The sequence below is a fragment of the Anopheles nili genome, chromosome 2 (assembly GCF_943737925.1).
Source record: "Anopheles nili chromosome 2, idAnoNiliSN_F5_01, whole genome shotgun sequence".
In the NCBI taxonomy this organism is placed as follows: Eukaryota; Metazoa; Arthropoda; class Insecta; order Diptera; family Culicidae; genus Anopheles; species Anopheles nili.
The window spans coordinates 46121740-46142451 of NC_071291.1; the positions used below are offsets into that span (position 1 = coordinate 46121740).

At 51.5% G+C, this 20712-nt stretch overlaps 1 protein-coding gene across 1 annotated transcript in view; it reads left to right on the forward strand.

Annotated features, from left to right (window-relative positions):
* Nucleotides 1–20712, forward strand: part of LOC128724177 (mushroom body large-type Kenyon cell-specific protein 1) — a 60047-nt gene that overhangs the window by 28091 nt on the left and 11244 nt on the right. The window contains exons 2-6 of the mRNA XM_053817946.1: nucleotides 10199–10558; nucleotides 10626–11000; nucleotides 11075–11424; nucleotides 11498–11741; nucleotides 11809–12043. Of these exons, the coding sequence (XP_053673921.1) occupies nucleotides 10199–10558; nucleotides 10626–11000; nucleotides 11075–11424; nucleotides 11498–11741; nucleotides 11809–12043 (1564 nt within the window). The remainder of the gene's footprint in view (nucleotides 1–10198; nucleotides 10559–10625; nucleotides 11001–11074; nucleotides 11425–11497; nucleotides 11742–11808; nucleotides 12044–20712) is intronic.

Consider the following 20712-nt stretch of genomic DNA (forward strand, 5'->3'; position numbering starts at 1 on the left):
CACATGTGCGCCCTGGGACGTGACCATGAGGGGGGGGGGAGGTGTTGGAGGGGACACACACACACACACGGAATGTGCAGCATAATTATGGCCACCGTGGCCACCCCGTCGTCACCCCGTCGTCATCCCTTTTCGGGGATAATCAGGCCGCTCGTCGTCTGCCCTTTCCGTGGCAAATTGAATTTCTGAACCCGAAAATGAATTTCAGCTTTTCGTAAATTAAAAATGAACACGCGCAGATAAAAGCGCACGGCACACGGTTTTAAGCGCCTCACCTTCACACTCCTCCTCCTCCTCCTCCCCGAGTCCCCTTCAATCCATCCACTTGCTATTCTTCGCTTGCCTGGCGATGGAGACGCCCAGTAGCACGCCTGAACCCTGGCATGGCGCGCCTGTGCCCGTGCCCGTGTATCTGTGTGGGTGTGTGAGGGGTTGGCTTTTTCCCTGTTTTTTTTTTTTTTTAGGTGAACTGAAGGGTGAGCGAGCGTTTGCATTCCACCTCAACCCGCCGTGAACCCGCTCGGCCCTGCTGGTTCAGGCCCAACCCGCCAAAGGGCGACAAGATACCACAAAATGACATGAAAGTGGGCATGAAGGCCGAAGAAGGCTCCCTTCCGAAGGGGAGCGGCGTTCGGGGTGCTGGGGTCGTCTAACCCACCCTCAGGGTAGTCCACCGGCTCTCCCCCACACATCGCCAGGATGCACTCGGGGACGACGATTTACGTGTATTTACGCCTGAACAACCCGATTATGTATTATATATTCTCGTTTGTGTTTTTTTTTTTTGTTATTTGCCATTTCTGCCCCCCCCCACCGGATCCACACGAATCCATCAGCAGAGCGCTATTATTATCCTATCATTATTTGTAAAAACATTCATGCAAAATTGATATAAATGACAAAGTGAAATATTTATGCCTCATCGATGCAGAATCCCGGGCTCGCTGGAGGCTTTTTTTTTTCTCGCTCGCTTCTTTTTTTCACGATTGTGTATACCGAGCGCTACTTTCGCGTTAAATCCGGGTCCCCGGGTATTTTTTTTTTTATTTCCCAATCGACCACTGGTGCTGGCCATTTGGGTGAGTGTCCCTTCGACCGTATGGCTCGCCCTGTGGCTAAGCGTATGAAAACGCAGACACCATCACCCGATTTGGAGGCTAGACCGTTCGACCATCCGTTCACGGTTTCTGACATGTAACTCTAAGGGCCACTCCTCGAACGCGCGGCAATAGTGTGGGGAATTTGTCGTCCGGAAATTGGACGAACCGTCCGGATCGAGGAGGAGAACGAAACGAAGAACCACTGCACACACAAGACGACCACACAGGACGACGAACACACACATACGAACGCGTCACCACGATGCGCTCCTGCCACGATTCATTCGCACTTCTTTCACACACTATCGATCCGAGGCGTCATCGTCACCGCGTTTCCTTATCCTTTGCCGCCTGGGTGTGGGCGATCCTCGCGAAACCGACCTACGACACTACACTAGTGCGAACGAGCGAGAGAGAGAGAGAGAGAGAGAGAGCGAGAGAGAGAGAGAGCGTGAAAGAAAGTAGAAAACTAAAAACCAACCCTGCACACCCGGTTTCGACCCGGCCAGGATTAGCCAAGCAACCGAGCAGGAGTGGGTGGTGAAAGGACGACAAGAAAAAGGAAAAAAAAAAAACTAGGAGAAATTTTACGACCGCGGACAAACCCAAACGAAGTGGTGGTGAGGGAAAGGGGGGTTCGTATTTTTTTTTCCTTCTTTCGTCCTTTTTTTAAATCCCACCACCAAAGCGCGTCTCGCCTCGCCATTGCGGTGCCATTTGCACGCAGCAATGTGGGTGCGGAAAAATCGATAACGATGTCACGGTTTTTCTTTCGACCTGGCGCCCGAGAAAGCGCACAGTTTCGAGCTTCTTTTGGGGTGAAAATTGCGCGCCTTAATTTGCCGTGCAACGCTGCACCGGTTCCGTACTGCAATTGCACTGTTGCGAATGCGTTTGACATTGCGAAAGTTTTTGCAGGTAAAGTGTAACGAACAGAAGCAAAACAACAACAAAAAAACCCACTCTCTCACACACACACGTTCCCTTTTTTTTTTAAACCCGTTACAGCGCAAGTGCTTTTGAAAAGGCTGCAGTTTCAGGCTCACCAAAGTCCTCGTTGCACCAAAGCAGGTGCATACCAGGTTTGATTGAATATGGTCGGCTCCTTATCGCCGGCCTCCTTTATGTGCTCGGCGAACTTTGGGCGTCTTGGGGCGTCCTACGGGCGAAATAAGGCCCGGAGAAAAGCCGGTCTGTGTGATGTCGCTTCCAAAAACATAAACCTTCTCGAGTCCGGGTGCGTTTGTCGATTCGTTCATTGATTGCGTACGCAGGAACCATGTATCCCGAGCGCAGGTAGATAAGATGCATCCAACCGGTGCATCGAGTGCACCTTTCGGTGCACGGATAAAAGATTATTGCACCGGCCGGGCTCCGGCCGGGATCATAATCTTATCACAAGCAAGAAACAACATCCTGGCAGGGAAGAAAATGCACCCCCCCCGGCCGGAAAGCCAAGAAAAACGGGAGGTTTTCCCAGTAGTGGTAGTAGTTGGGTCGGGTGGTTTAAGAAAATTATTAAGGATTCGATCCGATCCTCACCACACCAGGAATCGATCCATCTGAGACCGTGCAAGGAATCGGCCCACTCGAAGGGAATCCTTGATGAGGCCCGGTTCTGGCTCTCCTGCCGGTACCACGACAAGGTCCTTTGGTGTGGGGTACATAAAATTGGACTCCTACTCCTGCCGAGTACCGTCTGTGTGCGTGTGTGTGTGTGTGTACGTATGCCTACCGTCGGATGCGAGCCGTTTGCTTTCGTAAGATTTCCGGGCGAAATTTTAGAATCTTCTCGAATTAATCTTAAGGCCATGGCCAATGCGTGGTGTTCGCAGGGAAAGGATCTGTCTGTGGGTTGTGTGGCTGCCACCGTCTTACGCACCGCATCGCACGCATCTGGGGGTGGTTTTTTGATGGTATTGGTACCGAGCTGGGAACTGAAGCCGGAATATTGGCTGGTTCGTGCAAATCGAAACCCCTTTCTGCTGATGCAACCCTCTGATGGCTCTCTGGCGTGGGCAAGTGATTTCTAAGGATGGGAAGATTTTCTTATCGCCGATGATTTCCGCAACGCAAGACACACAAAAGGCAGCCTCTCACTCTCTCACTCACTCTCATCCCCTAATTGGAACGGCATCCTTGGTCGATAGGCATAATATTTTGAAGAAACGTCCTCGTGCTTTTCCACCCAACCCAAACCCGAACCGGCGGGCGAACTTGCATTTCCTGCCGCCTTCACAGATTTCCCTCGCATAATGGGCAGCCTATGGCTGTATGTGCGTGTGTGTGTGTGTGTGTACGGTGTAGGGTGTGCTGGTGGTAAATATAAATTAAAGGAAGCCTCGTTCGACCAGATGGGATGGGATGGGATAGGTGGGTTGGTAGCCCCTTTTGGGCACCGGAATGCCGGCGAAACAATGTGAATTTATTGAGATGCATGAGCTTGAGATGCACGAAAACCGAAGAAGTAGACTCGTGCACCGGTGATGAGGTGATGGTTGTTGGCAGGCGAACCGAGACGCCGGTAGCCGGAGGCTCAGAAAACTCACAATCAATAAGAAACCCGAACGGGCCAAGGAATTGATTGATGATCGAGTTATGATCGGTATTTATTACACAGCACCGACACACGGCCACAATACGCCTCTGTTATGCTCCGGTGACGGACACAGCACAAGATCCAAGGAGCCTGGACGTCTTGAACGCCCCGGCCAAGACTGCCGGTGAAGGACTAATCCGGCCCGGAAAGGATCCAAAAGTTTCGAGAAATATCCTCAAGCTACTCACTTCAGCTAGCACCTGCTTCAAGAGGAGGAACCGTAAGATGCCAGACAGCTGCCTTGCATCTCGAAGTCGTCCACCCAACCGAAGCATGGGTTGGAAATTTCATTAATTTTGATTTTAAAAAGACATCCAACCGAACCGACTCACACACTCTCTCGCTCTCGGTGGTTATTTCTTCGAATGGGTAGGTTTTCCGGCCCACTGCGAACGTCTTGTGCCGGAGCCGAAGAGTCCGAGTGTGCTGTGGCAAATCTAATTGCTCCTTGTAAACTATGCATGCCTTCCGATATCCTTTCGATAACTTCGGGAGGTCGTCCACCTGCCGTCTTGTCTTAAATAATATCCCCACGTCCGGTGCACCGACCCGTTCCTCCTCTCCCCCTATAGCCCAAGGACACGCCAGCTCCTTGGCGCCAGGACTTTGGCAAAAGAAGCACACGACACAGAAGGAGCAGACCTGCAGGCCACAAAATGGCAACGAACAGTGCACTTCTCCCGAATCAGAGAATTCTCCCTTCGCTTGCGTTCCATTTGCACATTCGCATGCGAGAAAAAGCAACCGTCGTCCTGGGCTGCATCCTTGATCCTTGAAATAGTTCGGATCACCACCGCTCAGCCGTCCGGATTCCGATCTCTTTGACCGGAATTTTGGGTCATACGGCGCTCGGGGCGAGCGACAGAGGGACGACGGACGCCTGCCGAGTATGTAGAAACTCTATTAAAATGCGTTCGAGATGCCAAACCAAGATGCAAATGTGGTTTAAAACCTAAATTTGTGCCACCTCTCGAGCCCCGAAGTGCTGCTTTTCCAAAGGGAACGTACGAGGACGAAGCATCCTGCTTCGAAAGGTCCAGACGACGTCTCTCGGTGCTGGGACGTGAGCAGGGAATCCGATACAATATGTTGCATCCGTTCCGGCTGTCCTCACAAAGACCGAAGTGCGATGAGACCATTCGAAGACGTCGGAATGGGTTCCTCAAGACGATACGGTTTCAAGGGATCGATTCCTTCGCTTGTTGGGCGTTTGATTACGATGCGATGTCCACCCCAACCGAAAGTCTCTTTATACGCTCTGTACAAAAAGCACATTTACATTATTCAACCTGATTGAGAAATACACATCCCAACAACTGACATCCTTTCGTCGGCACTCCTACGCGCGTGTGTGCTTTTCAATAACAATTACAATGTTCGAGAATATTTCAAAAACCAACCACCAACCAACTCGGCGCAAGATGGCCGGTGACGGAGTTGTAAAACTTCATTTTCACTAATCCCTCACCTCCGTTCTTTCGTTTGACCTTTCGGCAGCTGCCGAAACGAGAGTGTCCTCGGTGAAATATCCAATCCAATTCCAATTACAACACCCTCTTTCGGGTTCCCTCCCAAGGACCCGCATCACTCGCATCACTCAAGCTCAGATCCTCGAGTGGTGCCAAAAATTGCAACATTTTATCAAGCACAAGAAACTCGGGTCTCCCTCCGGTGGCCAGAAATGACCCGAAGAAGCAAGAAACCCCAGGAGGAGTGGGGTGGTGATTCCACCCAATCGAAAAGGACTCCCGCCATCCGCTCTCCTTACATCCTTACGCAGGATGCGGCTCCTTCCGGTTGCTAATCACATTTTCGGAGCGCCCAACACGTCGATCGAAGACACGGCCACACGTGGGTGGTGAATGTGAAGAAGAGTAAGGGGTGAGTGGGTGGGTGGAAGGCCTATGCAACGAATCCTTGCGCCTTCATCTCAGCCTGCAAGCGAACAACCCAAAACCGCAAACCCGGCCGACTGGTCAAAGTGCACTCTCATCGAGAGAAGTCCTTCGTCGCCAGGAGAAGTCCCACCCCACCCAACCGCACCACCCACAATTTCACCAACCCAAACGCACCTTTTTCGCGGGAGAAGAAAGGAGAAGGAGGTCAGAGTCAGGCGGAGAAACATTCGATCCTGCCGAATAATTTATGGCGCTATTCGTGTGTGTAAAACCTACGTAAACATGTTATTATGTTTATGATAAGGATTTTCGGAGCTCCACCGTCGATGCCAAGGACAATGAGGGGATGAGGGGGGGGGAGGTGCACCAGGTGCAGTGGGGTGTGGGGTGGAAATGGCTTCCGAAAATTTCCCAACTGCTGGTGCTGGTCGAGCCGAGATAAGGGGCGGTGGTTCAGGTCGAATTGTGCATTCTCCTTGCGTGCGTGTGTGTGTGTGGTGGTGCGAAAGGATTTCGGAAACTGGATCCTATTTACAGTCAGCAGTAAAAGGGACGTGCAGGTGAGTGCAAGACGTGCTCCCGTCGCTTCATCGGCCTTTGTCCCCTATCAGACAGACGACCAAGACGACGAAACCCCTTTTCGTCTTCGGCTTGCTGCTTCCAAGGGTAGTTTCTTCGATTGTACCAGTCTGCCTTTAGAGTGTGTGGGGGGGGGGAGGGAGAGGGGGTGAGGGTAAGGATCCCACCCACCCACCCACCCACCCATCCACCCACCAACGCTTGAAGGCAAGACTCCCCGCCCAGGCACATAAGCCGACCGGAGAAAACGAGAAGGATGAGAGCCAGGATTATTGGGTTGAAATTTTCTTGCAAGGTGCATTAGAGAGTGACACACGCACAAGGGAGGCGCCAGCACCCAAACCACCCCAAGTCCCCCTCCCCCTCACCAAGCATTTCCGGTTCCAACCTCCTTCCAACGAATGTGCACTTTCTTCTGCGGCCATCGGTCGAGATCGGTCCGGAACGATGCGGCGCTTTCATCTCCTGCCAGGCGACACAAGACATCGACGGTGCAAAAGGACTTCGGCAAGGACTCGTGTGCGCCTTGCGTACGTGCGTGCACATATGTACGACCGGTGGGGTGATGGTGCTCGTGGGTGGGCACATTTTCGGATGCATTTCGGATGCATCAATAATGCAGCAGGCAGTCGAAATTAGATTGTAAAGCGCCTCGGTGGGCCTCGGGCGGCTACCAGGCGCAGCAGGACGCCTGCTTTGAGGATCACGACACACACACACACACCCATACACCCATACGTCCGGTTCGGACTTCTTTCCCTTGGAGGAGAAGGCCTCGGACCGGCTCTAATGGTCGTCTTGGAAAGGCTGAAAAGGACCGACCCACCCGCCCGACAGGTTGGAGGCTGTGGTTTTTCCACCCACTCGGAAATGAACAAGAACCCGGCTTCTTATTCTCGAGCCAACCCGACCGGTGGGGGGAATGGTGAATTTTGGATCAGATCGAAGATTTGAAGCCCTCCTTATTGCAGCACCGCTCACTATGTGCATGCGTGCGTGCGTGCGTGCGTGCGTGTGTACGTGCGTGTGTACGTGCGTGTTTATATGCCCACGTCCGAGCCACGTCGTGTCGAGCAAACACAAAGGCGTGTGGCCAGAAAATGCAATTTTCGAGAATCGAACTCCTGTTCAACCCTTGTTGTCGGTGTTGGTGTCGGGTGTCGGGTGTCGGGTGCCGGTGGGTGTGGGTGGTAAATGGGGCGCAGACGAGCACCGGCAAGATGAAGAAATACGTGGTCATTTTCTCATGATTTTCGGTACAACCAACCCGATTGAAACGCCCGCTCATCCTCTCGCCGAACCGTTCAGGTTGGGAAATCCGTCGGTTGCGTTGGTGTGCGTAACCGGCGTCGAAGGCGAAGACAACCGAGTGGGTGGTGGTTTTTGGTGATGACGGAAGTCGCTGCAGTCGGGCTTACAACTCAAGGAACAGGGACATGAGCTGAGCGGTACATAGATCTCCTGGAACCCGGACCGGCGTGATAAGGACACCGTCAGGTTTGGGAAAATGAGAAACCCGACGGGCTGTGCGCGAAAGCGAGAACGCGTGCGAGGAATGAAATGTCCATTTGCCCCCCCTCCCACCTCCCACCTCTCGTCCTCCTACCGTCATGCGTCTTGGTGCGGGCCGGACAGAAATAATAATACTTAATGCAAACTAATATTGAAATAATGAAATGCATTATCGATTTTCTATTTATTACTTATGTACGTGCGTTACGCACGCCGAGGCCGGGAAGAAGGGCCGTAGCACGCGCAAACGGAATGTGTATAGGGTGTTGGGTGCAGATGATGCACCGCGTTGCATCGCGCTGCAGTTGCACCGCCGCGAGCTCGACGGACACGCGGCCAGAAGCAAGCAAGAAAGTTTGGCAAAAGCAGAACCGCACTGCAATGAAGGCGTGTTGCCTCCGAACCCTTCCGAACGCACTTTGTGCTTGTTACGCATAAATGAAGCCACCCACCTTCCCACCCACCCACTCACCCCACAATCTCACCCCGAACGGGGGGGTGCAAAAGGGCCACCGACGGGGGTTTCGCTGGGAGTTGCCAGGGAATTTCGATCCTTAAGATTCGCTGCTGGGTTTCGATTACGAGGCAGGGGGCGCGTGTGGTTCGCGTGTGGGTGCGCGTAAATGACATGCACACATGCACACACGCACACACGCACCCACGCAGGACGGGAAGGTGGGCCCCTCCTCGTCCATTGGCCCTTATTTTGCCGCCGATGGTCGTTGTTTTTGTTTTGCACCCTGTTCACTGCATGTGCATGTGCATGTGCATGTGCATGTGCATGTGCAGTGCGTGTGCAATCGTAGCCCTGCATCTAGTGTTCCTCACCCAACCACCTACCCCCGTCTCAGGGCTATTATCCGCACCTTCTTTTTTTGTTTTTGTTGCTTCCCGTTTTCGGTGCCCTCGGTAAAGCACTTGGATGGAAATGCTACATTTTGTTAGCCAGAACCCTTCCCCCCTTACTAGCTGCACACACACACACACACGCACACACACACACACCCATACCCATGGGTGGCTGGTACTTGCTCTCGAACAATATCGCAGAAACGCGCCTAAAACCGGACGGCAGACGAGGAGGGTGATTTTGTTTTAATATGCGTTTCCTCCACCACCACCACCACCGATCGATGACGTGTATGTTGGCCACTTCGCGTGGCACAGCGAAAGAAAGAGAGAGAGAAGAAGGTGGTGGCGGTGGTGATGGGTGAAAAATCGACTCCATAAGTGATGCATCGTGGCGCAGGTGAACTGGGAGTCCTGGGCGGGTTTCCTTAATTATTATCCTTTACCCGCTCCCTTGCACAGGGTGGCAGGACGCGTACGCAGTGCAACTCGAACGCCCTGCGGGACTCTGCAGTTTTAACCGAATAGAGGTTAAATGGGTCAAAATTGCGTGCGGTTCGAATTCGCCAGCCCTTCCAAACAGAACGCGAGTCCTTTACGCTCCCGGCAGGTGAAGGAAACTCTCGGTGGCTCGGTGAGGGGGTGGGATGGTGGCCCTCGAGGGAGAGGAGGTTACGGAAACGGAAAGTAATTAAAATTTGAAAATAGGTTCGAATCGAGCCGTTTCGATATGGCGCCCCGTGCTTCGTAGCAGGGTTTGTAATTTTCTTACCGTGTTTTTTTTTGTTTCGCTCTCTCTTCCTTTTTTCGTTACACGCTGCTTTGCGCTAGGAGTCTAGGATAGAGCTAGGGGAAAACTAGAGCTGGATGTGCTTGGTGGATAAAAAAATCTCCCCGTGTGTGTGTGTGAGTGGAGAAAAGCATAAAACTAACAACGTTAAAGACCGTCGAAGAGGCAAAAAAAAACCCCACTCATGCCACGCTCATTTGGGAAGGGCTTTTTTGTGCTGCCAAGAGGGCTGGGGAATTGTAAACAATTGAGTGAATGAAGTAACAACAACAAAAAACCGAGGACCCCCTAGGCATGGGTCATGGAAGGGAGTCATAGTAAATGATTATTGATTAGCAAAGTTCCTACGTTGGCTCCGAACCGTCGTCCTGCCGTCATCAGCCACCTTTTGAGCATGGTAACATCGGCTGGAACTGATTTGTAATTAGTTGCAACATCGATTTCGAGACCTCTACGCCCCGAGGAATGTTTCCGCATCGAAAACATGCTTGCGAGTACCTCGGAAGAAATGCTTCTTACTAGCCGCAATCGGGAAGCGGAGATAGAAGAATGGCTTCTTGGTGAATTGGCTTGATCAAAAGAGCTTCAGTCTCTGTAGTGCATGATAAATGTTGATTAATTTCAGCACGCCTTATCCACATGACTTCTTCGAACCACACAAACGCAATAGAAGCGACTTTTCATCTTCATTTCTTCACTCAAATAAACCTTCGAAAGAATGTTCCGATCGCTTCCGATGGGAATCACTCTGCTGTCCCTCTGTCTCTCTGTCTGTCTCTCTGTGCGTGTATCTTCCACTAACACCTTTCGCCTTGATTGCCCAAGAACCGAACCAAAAGACTAAACCAAGCCCGATCCCCCGTCGTTGCAGGACTAGAACGTGTCGCTGAAGAATTGATGGGACGCAGGAAATGGAAACACTACCAGGACGTCCTTACGCGGCAACAGTTGAACCTGCTGGATCCCAGCACGACGAGCTCAACCGAGGACGACCTACTCGGTGGCACACCCGGAGCCGCCACAGCCGCCCAACTACAGCAAGGGCCGCTAATGAACTCCGCGAACGCCACAACCGCTGCCGCTGCCCTTTCGCTAGTCGGCGGCGGTATGATCGATCAGAAAACCAATCCAGCCGCCATTGTAGCCGCCGCCAATGCTGCAGCCGTGGCGGCTCTCACAACGCCAGCTGCTGCCCAAGCGGCCGCAAATTCAGCCGCCGCAACGGCCATAGGTGAGTCGTTTAGGGCCAGAGTCTTCGTCCTTCATTCGCTAACCGAACGGTTTTGACCATCCCACAGTCCGAAATGGCCACTGTCCACCTGGGGACGCCGAAATCGACCCAAAAACAGCAGCCTCCGCCAGTCCAGGCAGTCCGCGAGCCGCCAATTGTCTGGCGGCCGACAAACTTGCTCCTTCTAGTGCTCGATCGCCATCGCGGCATGCCAAGGACGAAGCCGAGGTCACTTCACCGGTATCTCGTCACTGCCACACCTCGGACAATGGCATCGCCACACCTGCGACTGGTTTAGCCCTAGATGGGGCCAGTTCTGGGCCAGTTTCACCCGCGGGTGACCGCGTGACCTCTGAAGGTCATACCAATCAGGCCGCCATTCCTGCGACAAGCCCCGATCTCGCGCGGTTAACCGAACCCATCGTGAAGCAAGAACCTCCAGGTGAGTCGAAATCATTCTTAAGCCCCGCAGATGTCCGTTTGATCGGTTGTGACTGATGACATCTCACTCTATAGAACTCGCAGCTGACCTGGAACATCCGTCGCGCGTTAAATCCGAGAACCTAGAGCGCCAGGACACGAGTGAAACCTCCGCCGATAAGGTGAACATCCTGCCGAATAACAACAACACCCTCAGCAGCAACAACAACACGATCCCGCATCGCAGCAACGGTCTGGCAGTGCAGGATGAGTCCTGCGTTGCTGGAGATACACCTGCGGAGACGGCCACACCCGTCGACTGGAAGCCGCAGGATAAGTGTTACTTCTGCGTCGATGGCAAGCTGCTAACGATGAACGAGGCCGGTGAGCTTGTTCCGGAATCAGGTCCAGCTCCTATCGAAAGCGAACGCCTTCTCAATCGACGGGTAAGTGTCAGCTAACGAACAAGACCTGGGGACCTTCAAGAAGCAAAACAACTCGGTTTGGTTGGTTTTCCAGACTGCCGTGGCCGCACTGGCTGCAGAGTCAGACTCCGACACGAGCGAGAGTAGTGAACCGGAACTGTTGGCGAATCTGCTGAGCGCTGGAACTGCAAGTGGCTTGTCGGCCAAGTCGCTGGCGGCGATGTTGCGTGAAGCTGGAGCATCTCAGAACCTGCCATCGTTGCAGTCCTTCGTTGCACAGTACTCGACGGCGGCCTCCTTGCAGGGACTGCAGCCAAACCTGGCCCAGCTGTACAATCGTAAGTACACCTCGATCTCGACCACGGATCTATCTGCTAACTTCTGCTGGGTTTCCTTCGACAGCAGCACTCTGGTACTCGCAGCTGCAACAGCAGATGTCTCCAACGACGGTGGACACCGCGACTGGGTCGGCCTCGTCCGGGGCAGCCCTAAGCCCTACAACGGCGGCCAAAATGGCGGCCGAACTGGGTGCTGGTGTTAGTGGAACCGGCGAGCAACCGCTCGATCTCAGCGCGAAACCAGGCACTTCCGGAATGAGCTCGCTGCTAAGCAGCATGATGGACCCGAAGCACATGTACAAGTAAGTGTAGCCGTAAGTCAAACCACCCAGACACGTGTCCGAGTCGGTTCCATTGTTCCAACTCATAGTGGGGGAGAAATCCAATCCACGACCAGTTGTCGTCATCGGTGCCATTTTTTTAATTGAATTTTTGCCCCCTCCTTTTTGCTGATGGAGCTGAAATTCGATACCATCTCACCGACGGTGACCCATTACAGGGATATGCGGGCACCAAGATATCGCTAGGACAATGTGCCGAGTCCGTCCGATTGTTTTCCCATCCCAAACTGTACGATCCGACCCCACACATCCACGGCAAAGGAACGGTGGCGATTCGATTGATTGGTTTTGATTCACCCACTGACGGTGCTTCCGCGTCCGACGGCTTTCCGGATCCGAGATTCCTTCGACGAACCCCCGCAATTAACGGCACGTTCTCATTAACACCTTCGCTTCTATCCTCCTTCGAGGCGCAGATTGAAAACGGGAACTTCCACTTTCCAGCAGCGCGCGAAAAGTCATTAAAAAAGAATCGCGATTCCAATCTCGCTCTCGCTCACTCGATCGCTCCCGGTAGCGGAGAATCGCAAGCGTGATCGTTGTTAACGATGGATAAATTTTTAATTAGTAATTCGAACGCCCCTGCTTGGATCCTTGGCTGCCGGCACCTTCGTTACGCGGATGCGGCTCACAGGACGAAAGGACGCTCACCGAGTGGAAGGACCTCGAGTGCTGCTCGGATCGCTCGAAGTGTTGGTTTTCAATACCACTTTTGATGCGTACGGCAAGTCGAACACTCACTGGAGGAGTGGAGTGTCCTTAAGGTTTCCGCCGCCTGGCTAGCAAAAGACCAGAGAGAGATACATTTTTTAAAGCTTCGTGTGCCTCCCAACGGAAATCGATTTCTATCTATTTTAATGATCACGGTACTCCGTGGTCCAGATAAATTGTGTATTCTTCTCATCTGCCATTCATATGCGATATTCTTTTCGTTCCACACTTTCCAAGCCAAGCCGGTTCACCGGTGGGCTTTAACTACTTTGCACCAACAACCAAGATGTACGAGTTTCCTCAAGAAAGTGCCAATGTAATATGATGTACCATTTTATTGCGCATTTTATTGCAATTAATTCACGCGTCATTAATCCCGGTCGTAACTTCGCCCTAACGCCACCGACAACAGCGATCAAACACTCATCCTCCTGTGGCATGCCACCGTTTAAGGGCCGTGAAAAATGGATCTGGTGTGCCGAGATTTTCCAGCTTGGGTCTTGGCGTCTGTTTGCCAGATTTTGAAAACCAACTCACCATTTGTCAGCACGCATCCCCACGTTGCTTTCACTGCATTTTCTGCCGGCAAGGCAATGCACTTCGAGTGACCGGTTGATGAGTCGTCCGAAGGCACATGCAAATAACACATCCGAAGGAGCTGCCACAGGGAGACAGCAACAAAAAAAAGAAACATGCATCGTGCAATCTTACATCTGACGTACTGCGTCAGCACCACACTATCATGCCTCTTCGGCCCATATGGGCTTTACCGATCCAAAATACCGCAAAGTTCGTTCACTCCCCAGAGAACAGGGCAGGCAGGGACTCCAGGGCGGCAGATGCACGCGTGAGGTTAATTTGCCGCCAAAATAATCATCATAAAAACGGGGCAATAACAGCAGCAATAATCATGTTGCGAAACGGACTGCAAAGTGAAGCGCCCAAAACAAAGACCGAAGGCTGCGTGGCGGTGGCCAGAATGCACCCAGATGCATCCAGATGCAGCGTGCACCGGGTGGGCGAGTGATGTGGCAAATGTGTCAAAAAGTGCAGCTCGACACCGTGTGTTCTTGCTTGGGTTTGTGTTTCCACTTTCTCCGCCGTTTCTCGCGTGTTGCCCTTTCCTGATTTACGCGAGCCCCTAATAAATGGCCCGTGCTCCCGAAAACGGCACTGACTCCCAAAACCGGCATACACCGTTCGGTTGTACGACGTGCCCTGCAGCAATTTCCATGCGAACCCTTTCGAGTGGTTGTTGTTGTATGCTGGAAGAACGAGAATGAGAACGAAAATGAAACCCTTCACCCCGGGGTGCATCGAATGTGGCGACAATGTGCTCGTGGGGTCATTGCTCTCGGGCATTTCCTCTTAACTTTCCTTTTCGTTCGCTTTGCCACAAACCAGGGTCCGCTGGGGTAAGCTGATTGGTGACAGCAAGAAGCGCAGAAAAAAAACAACCTCCCGAAAAGGAAAAACAAATGCAACATTTACGCTGCATGCAGGAGTGCGGTTCTCGAATTTGTCGGTTTTGAATGCACCGGGGTTTAATCCCCGCTCCCGTTGGATTGATGCGTTTTCCCCGTCCACAAACCGTTGGCAAGATGATACGGCGTAGGGACTGGGGAGAGAGACCCCATATGGTCCAAATTTGCCGTTGCTGGAAATGCACCACGCCTTGTTGTGGTGGTGCATTTTTCAAGCGGAGTGCATTTCGAAGTGCATCCGAAATGAAGGAAGCGAGAAACAATGCGTCTCAAACTGGGATTTCGGTGGGACTGGAAGCAATCGTTTGATTAAAAAACGCTTCTATACAATGATTAACCCACTTTTGACAGCCAAACAAAAACAACACAAGTCAAAATTGACGCCATCAGCTAGCTGTCAGAATCGCGAAACAATCGCAGCACGCCATGAAAAGGGGAAATGGAGCCACACGGATGTTCCAGCGCTCATTCCAGCGAACAGATGCGTGAACAGGCAGGATAATCTGTTTCTCATTTATTTTCTCGCCATCGCGGCAGGAAGAAAGTGTTTTTTCTCGTCCATCAACCCCCGGTTTTGCCTTCTGTGATACGGACGAGTGTCGTGAGCAGGCAAATGCATCGGGCATGTCTTGAATTTTCAACTTCATCTGCAACTGAACCCTTAACGCATTTAAACTTCGCTTTCCCGTATGACAAATTAGTACGGACCCGGGTTTGCGGCACAAGAAAGGTGTCAAAAATGTGACAAATTATGTAATTTAAAGGGGCAGCTCGTGATTATACGAAGGAAAAACGTGCAATACGGTTTTCTGCATCGGAGCTTCTCCCCATTAATAAATACAATTAAGAACAGCCGTTATTTTTTTCCACCACAACCAACTGGCTGTTGAAGTTTATCAATTCAACATTAGCGCCATTTTGGTATAACAATAAGCACTAGAAGTGCTAATATTTTTTTCTGATGGCTATATTTGCTGGTCAGAAAGAGTTTTTTGATTTATTATTATTTCAAGGATCCTTTACCTCTGTCCCAAGCACTGCAGAATTGACCCAGGAGCGAGCTAAACGTGTGACTCGGGCAAGAGCTTTGTTGCACAATGCTCTGATCGAACGCATAAAAGAGTTTTGTATGCAGCGTCATTCAGGCTGTGACACCATTCACGGCACACACCAGCACGCTATCAGCACGCAAACACAGCCATCTGCCTTTTTCTCTCTCGTATATTTTTTTAAATCATTGCCCCATGCTTAAACACCATCGGGCCAATAATGTTGTACCATCAAAAGAATTTTTCTATTTCAAATAAACACAAAAAAGCGGATGAATTCCCGCGATCTATTGTTTCTAGCCGTTAATTGAATGATGCACCTGTCGGAATTTCTCTTTTCGCATTTTATTTCCTTTCCTGCTTTTACCATTCGCCTCGCCCCTCCCTTCTTTCATTTGGAAATGGACGTTTTTATGCGCCTCCACAATATGCACTGGGTGGGCTCGGGCGCCGAACAAAAACGAAAATTGATGGAAAAGAATTCTATGGATTTGCGACCATATTTTTGTTGTTTATTCCTGCCTATTCCCGCAGTCGCCAGCACCGAGAGTTTCAAATCGCTCTCAAAATAATCATTTCCGTTTATTTTATTTTATTTTATTTTTGCCTCTCTTTTTTCGACCGTCGAGCGTTGTATTTTTTGCACTCTTTTCGCGTAATCGCCTTTTTCGCATCCCCTCGGAACTATTCGCGCCTATTTTCAGTGGCACTTTGGCGGAAGCAATTCGCACCGGATGGGCTGCAATGGGCCTTGGGTTGGAAATGCGCAATCATAATGCAAACAGTCGCACGGACATCGGTAAAAAAAAAAAACAACAATATTTATGCACGGGGATATTCCAATTAGAAGCAGGAAGAGGTCCCATTTTGTTTGCAGCTTTTGTTGCTTGCCTGTACATTTGTCCACCTCGTTCAAAGGATCAATTTCGAACGGGTCACACAAGCGGCTTCTTTCGCAATCTGCTCCTCAACGACTGAAATGAATCGTTGCGATCGAAATCCAAGCTCGATAAAACTATTTTAATGCCACACCTCGTGGAACGACCACAACAGCGATCTTGCGTTGACGATCTGATTCGAGGAACGTCGGATTCGAGGCCAGAGCAGTGCTCTAAAATTGAGCACTTTTGAAGAAGAAATCCGGCCCAAACACTTCCGTCAGCAAAATATCCTATTTCGACGTCGATGAAGCATCGCCAGATTGTCACACCCGCTTCCACGAAACCACGGTCCAAATAAAATCATCTTCTCGTGCTCGAATACGCAGAAGGAAACGCGAGATGCTCGGCGCACGTGTGTGGCTTGCGTGAACGCGCCCTCAAGGGTGCTTGGGTGTGCATTTGGAGAAGATTCCGTCGTCCGGTTTCGTCCACACCAAAGATAACCTCGAAAATGAAGTGCACCGGACGTTTTCTAAACAATCTCACCGTTCCACTCGCGGCGATCCCGTTGGAGCCCTTTCGGGATCACACCATCGCGTTTGTTAACGCAGCAAATCCACCACACCATCGAACCAGCCGGATGTGGATCAGCCACCGATCAGACCATCAAATGTCAGCGACGTTACGAAATGCCACTTGCGTACGGTGGCGTTTCGCGCCTTCGAGCCGCCCTATGACGGTGGGGTTTACGACGCGCGACCTCGCAACTCACCCCAACGCCATCGTGACCTTTTTACGTTGGTTCGTTTCGTTTCACTCACTCACCCGTGAGCAAATGCTTTTTTCTTCCCCTGTGTGCTGTAATATTCGAGCCCCTCCTTGAAACGGGCTTCGATGGCACGCATGTTTGTCCGCGACGTTGTCCGCGATCTTCGGACAAAGAAAACCCGTACTAGGCTCGGGGCAAAAGGGCTCAAAAGGGTGGTGAAGGGCTGATGAAGGGCAGCTTGTTGCTGGCCCCTGCTGCTGCCTTCCCCTGCTCCTGCCGCATCGCCCATGCGGGTGCGTTGCATTACTGCAATTTTAATCGAAAATTACCGCCAGCACTCGGCGATGCAAGCCCCACGCGGCTCGCGATCCGTTCGAAGGAGTACGCGAGTTTCATAAATAATAAATCTGACCTTAAAATATTTAATCACATCGATTCGCATTCGGCACCACTATGTGGTGGGTCGGCAGCGAGAAGGGCAAAGGCGGCGATAAAGCGTTCCCTTCGAGCCGCGAAAAGGGGAAAACATGGCGCAAACGACAGAAATAGCTTCGCATTATGCCATTTCATCTCACGGCTTCCTCGGCTGACCTCCGAGGAGGGACAAAGAGCGGATGAGCGAAAGAGAGAGATGAAGAAGAAGGACGAAAAAGAAGCATATGAAGCCGCCGCCAAGGATCTCCAGGCGGATGCTAGATTGTGGCGAAATAATTGATCAGCACGCTTGCTTTGACACCGGAAATCGAGCGCAATGGCTTCGATTCGTCGCGTTTGTGGGAAAATTTTGGAACCATCCTGTCGCTATTGGAGATCCACAATGTCCAAAATATCGCAATCAGATTAATAATTAAGCAGCCACGTCGTCACATCTCGTAATTCGCGCAACACAGCTTGCATCTCTTTGGATTCCTTGGGGGGATCCGACCAGATCGTCTCCTTGGAGTCTCGTGTCCATTGGGAAATGAAAACTCCTCTAAGGATCCAAACCTCGACCTTAGGGAGCTCGTGGAGCACTCGACGACAGTTGGCATCATCGGACGACCTGCACTAAAATGATTCAGCTTGACCAAATGCAATCAAGGAGCTTTATTTTCTCACCCTCTATGTTGAATCAGTTTCCCAAGAAAACACGCCACCCCACAAAGCAAATTTCATCCGCGCATGGTTTTGAAAAATCGATACATTATCAAAAATAGACGCTTCCTTGCTGCGAAATGCAAAACCGCCAACCAACGGGCGACACGTAAGCGTGTCATCAAATTTTCATAAAAAAAAACTCTCCCACACACACGTACGCACACCTCCTCTAATGCACGGCCGCCTCAAAGCCGGGAAGGTTAATGAACTTGCCGAACTTCCGTTCAGCTTACTGCATTCGTGCCTCTGTCACTTCTACTGCTGCAATTGCTGCTGCTGCTGCTGCTGCTGCTGCAGTAGCTCGAAAAGAAAAAGGAGCCGAATCTTCAAAGGTACTCCGTACACACGTGTGTCACGTTGCCACGTATGACGCGAGGGCTCGCCGTCCTTAAATGCATTTCGCTCGATGCACCGCGTTTCCCTCTCATTCTCTCTCTCTCTCGCTCCTTCTAAGGCTCCTTCCCTGCGACGTCAACGCAATCCTTTCACGACATCGCCCGTGGACCGCTCGCTGTGATTGAAAACTGCGGAAGGAACTTCCTTTTGGGACGGTCCTTCCTTTTATTAGCTCAAAAAATGCATACACGATGCACTCTGGCTGCGCTGTCTCGTTTTCGCCCTGCACCACTCCACTACTTCCTTCACAACACCTTCTCGCTCTCTCTTTCTCTCTCTCTCTCTCTCTGTCTCTCTGTCTCTCGTGCTCCTAGACTAAAGCGGTCCTTTTTGCGATCGGGGATTCCTGATTCACCTTCACCCGCGGTCCCCACGGCCAGGGCGCGTTCTTCGTCGGGAACACATTTCACACTGGATTTGCATTTCTGTCACCAACACACACACACACACACATGGTGCAACTCTCGAAATCGTACATGTATGTGAGCGCGCGGAAAATCGCCCGAGTAAAAGCGACGTGCAGAAAAAAAAATAAAACCAGAGACAAAAAAAAAAACCACTCACACTCATCCCCAATGCACACATGCAGCACACCCCAGCGCATAGGGCGACCGACCGCAACGTTCGGGGCGGATGCATTTTGTCGCGCAAGGGTCGGAGAACGGGAGAAGAAAAAGAAGAAGAAAGAAAAAGAAATAAAGCGAGTTCTCATCAAAATTTTAAACTTACACCAAACGCCCAGCCAGCCCAAACGAGGGCGCACTCCTCCTAAGCGTCATATCCCCGTAATCTATGCACCCGGACGGGCGGGGCAGCACGGGTTGGGTGGAAGGGTTTCCCAACTGCCCCAAGCCCTCCATAACCCACCTCCCCGCCCCTTCCCCTTAAGTCTCCACCCGTTCATTAGCCAGGTTGACGGTCGCTTTTTCAAACCGGCCAAGTCCCAATGCAGTCGCCCCCGATGCAGAAAAGTGCATTTCGCCGGTGCATACGAGGCCGATACGGGGACGATAGAGGTGAATGGGGGTGAGCAAAAAATCCCCAAGAAAGGACGAATTGTCGTCTTTCCGGCGTGCCAGCCAACCCGCCGCATGTAACCCACAAAAACTACCTTTATTTCCGACCGTGTAAACCTTTTCTCTTTCTCGCTCCCGCTCGCCGTTGCTCCGTCTCGTTTTACATGCCGTCCTCGAATGCACCACGCCGAGGGATTTCGTTCCTTTTCCCGTGTGTATGTGTTTTTTTTGCGTGTTTTTTTTTTCTTGCATTTGTGTCCCACTCCTGTGTTTTGTTGTTTTTGTCGCTCCAAAGGCATGCGTAAGTGTTGGTGAAGTTTTTTAAAGAACGCCTTTTTTCGATGGTTGCATAAATTACACCACCCCCCACCCACACGTGAGTGTGCCCCGCGTTTCCTTGTGCCACTTTCCACCCTCTCTCTCGCACACACACACACACACACACACGCACGGAAAAACTCCACCACAGCACCGGAAAAAACCCTATCTCGGAAAACACAATCCCAAAAACGGCACACACGAACGAATATATGTTTGCGCGCACATGCATGTTAGAATGCATTTTTCGGTGGCACGAAACCGGAGCTCCTCTCATGCTCCCACCCAATGCTCCTTTCCTCGACACAAATGCACCGGCTCCGAAAATGCACCAACATGCTCATTACCGTCCTTCACCCTTCAAACGAATAAACCACAAACTGAAGGCCCGATTTGGTGTATGCGTTTTTTTTGTTAACACGCGCTCGCGCATGTGTGTGTGTATGTGTGACTGAGTGCTTTTTTACACGTTTCTTATTTTCGAAGGTGGTTTCGGTTTCCTTTCCCTGTCTGCCTGCCTGCCTGCCTGCCTGCCTGCCTGCCTGCCAGTCAGCCCACCCACTCGGCCCCGTTTGGCGCCTTTTCCATTTTTGGCCTCACCATTTACCCGTGATGAAGCGGCACGATTGCGCCTGTGACACTCACACTCCGTTCGTGTTCCGTGCCGTTTTTAGTTGGTTCTTTCCTTTTGTTGGGTGCTGATTTTTTTTTTTGCCACGCTTACCTCCATCACTTCAGGTGGCAGGCTCTCGAGGCGGGTTGGCTGGCGTGGCTGATGGAAAGTTGAAGAAATTATTCGCACTCTTCTCTCGCGGCTACAGCCCTCCACGTTGGGTGCACCATTTCCCGCGAACAATTATTGCCAATGG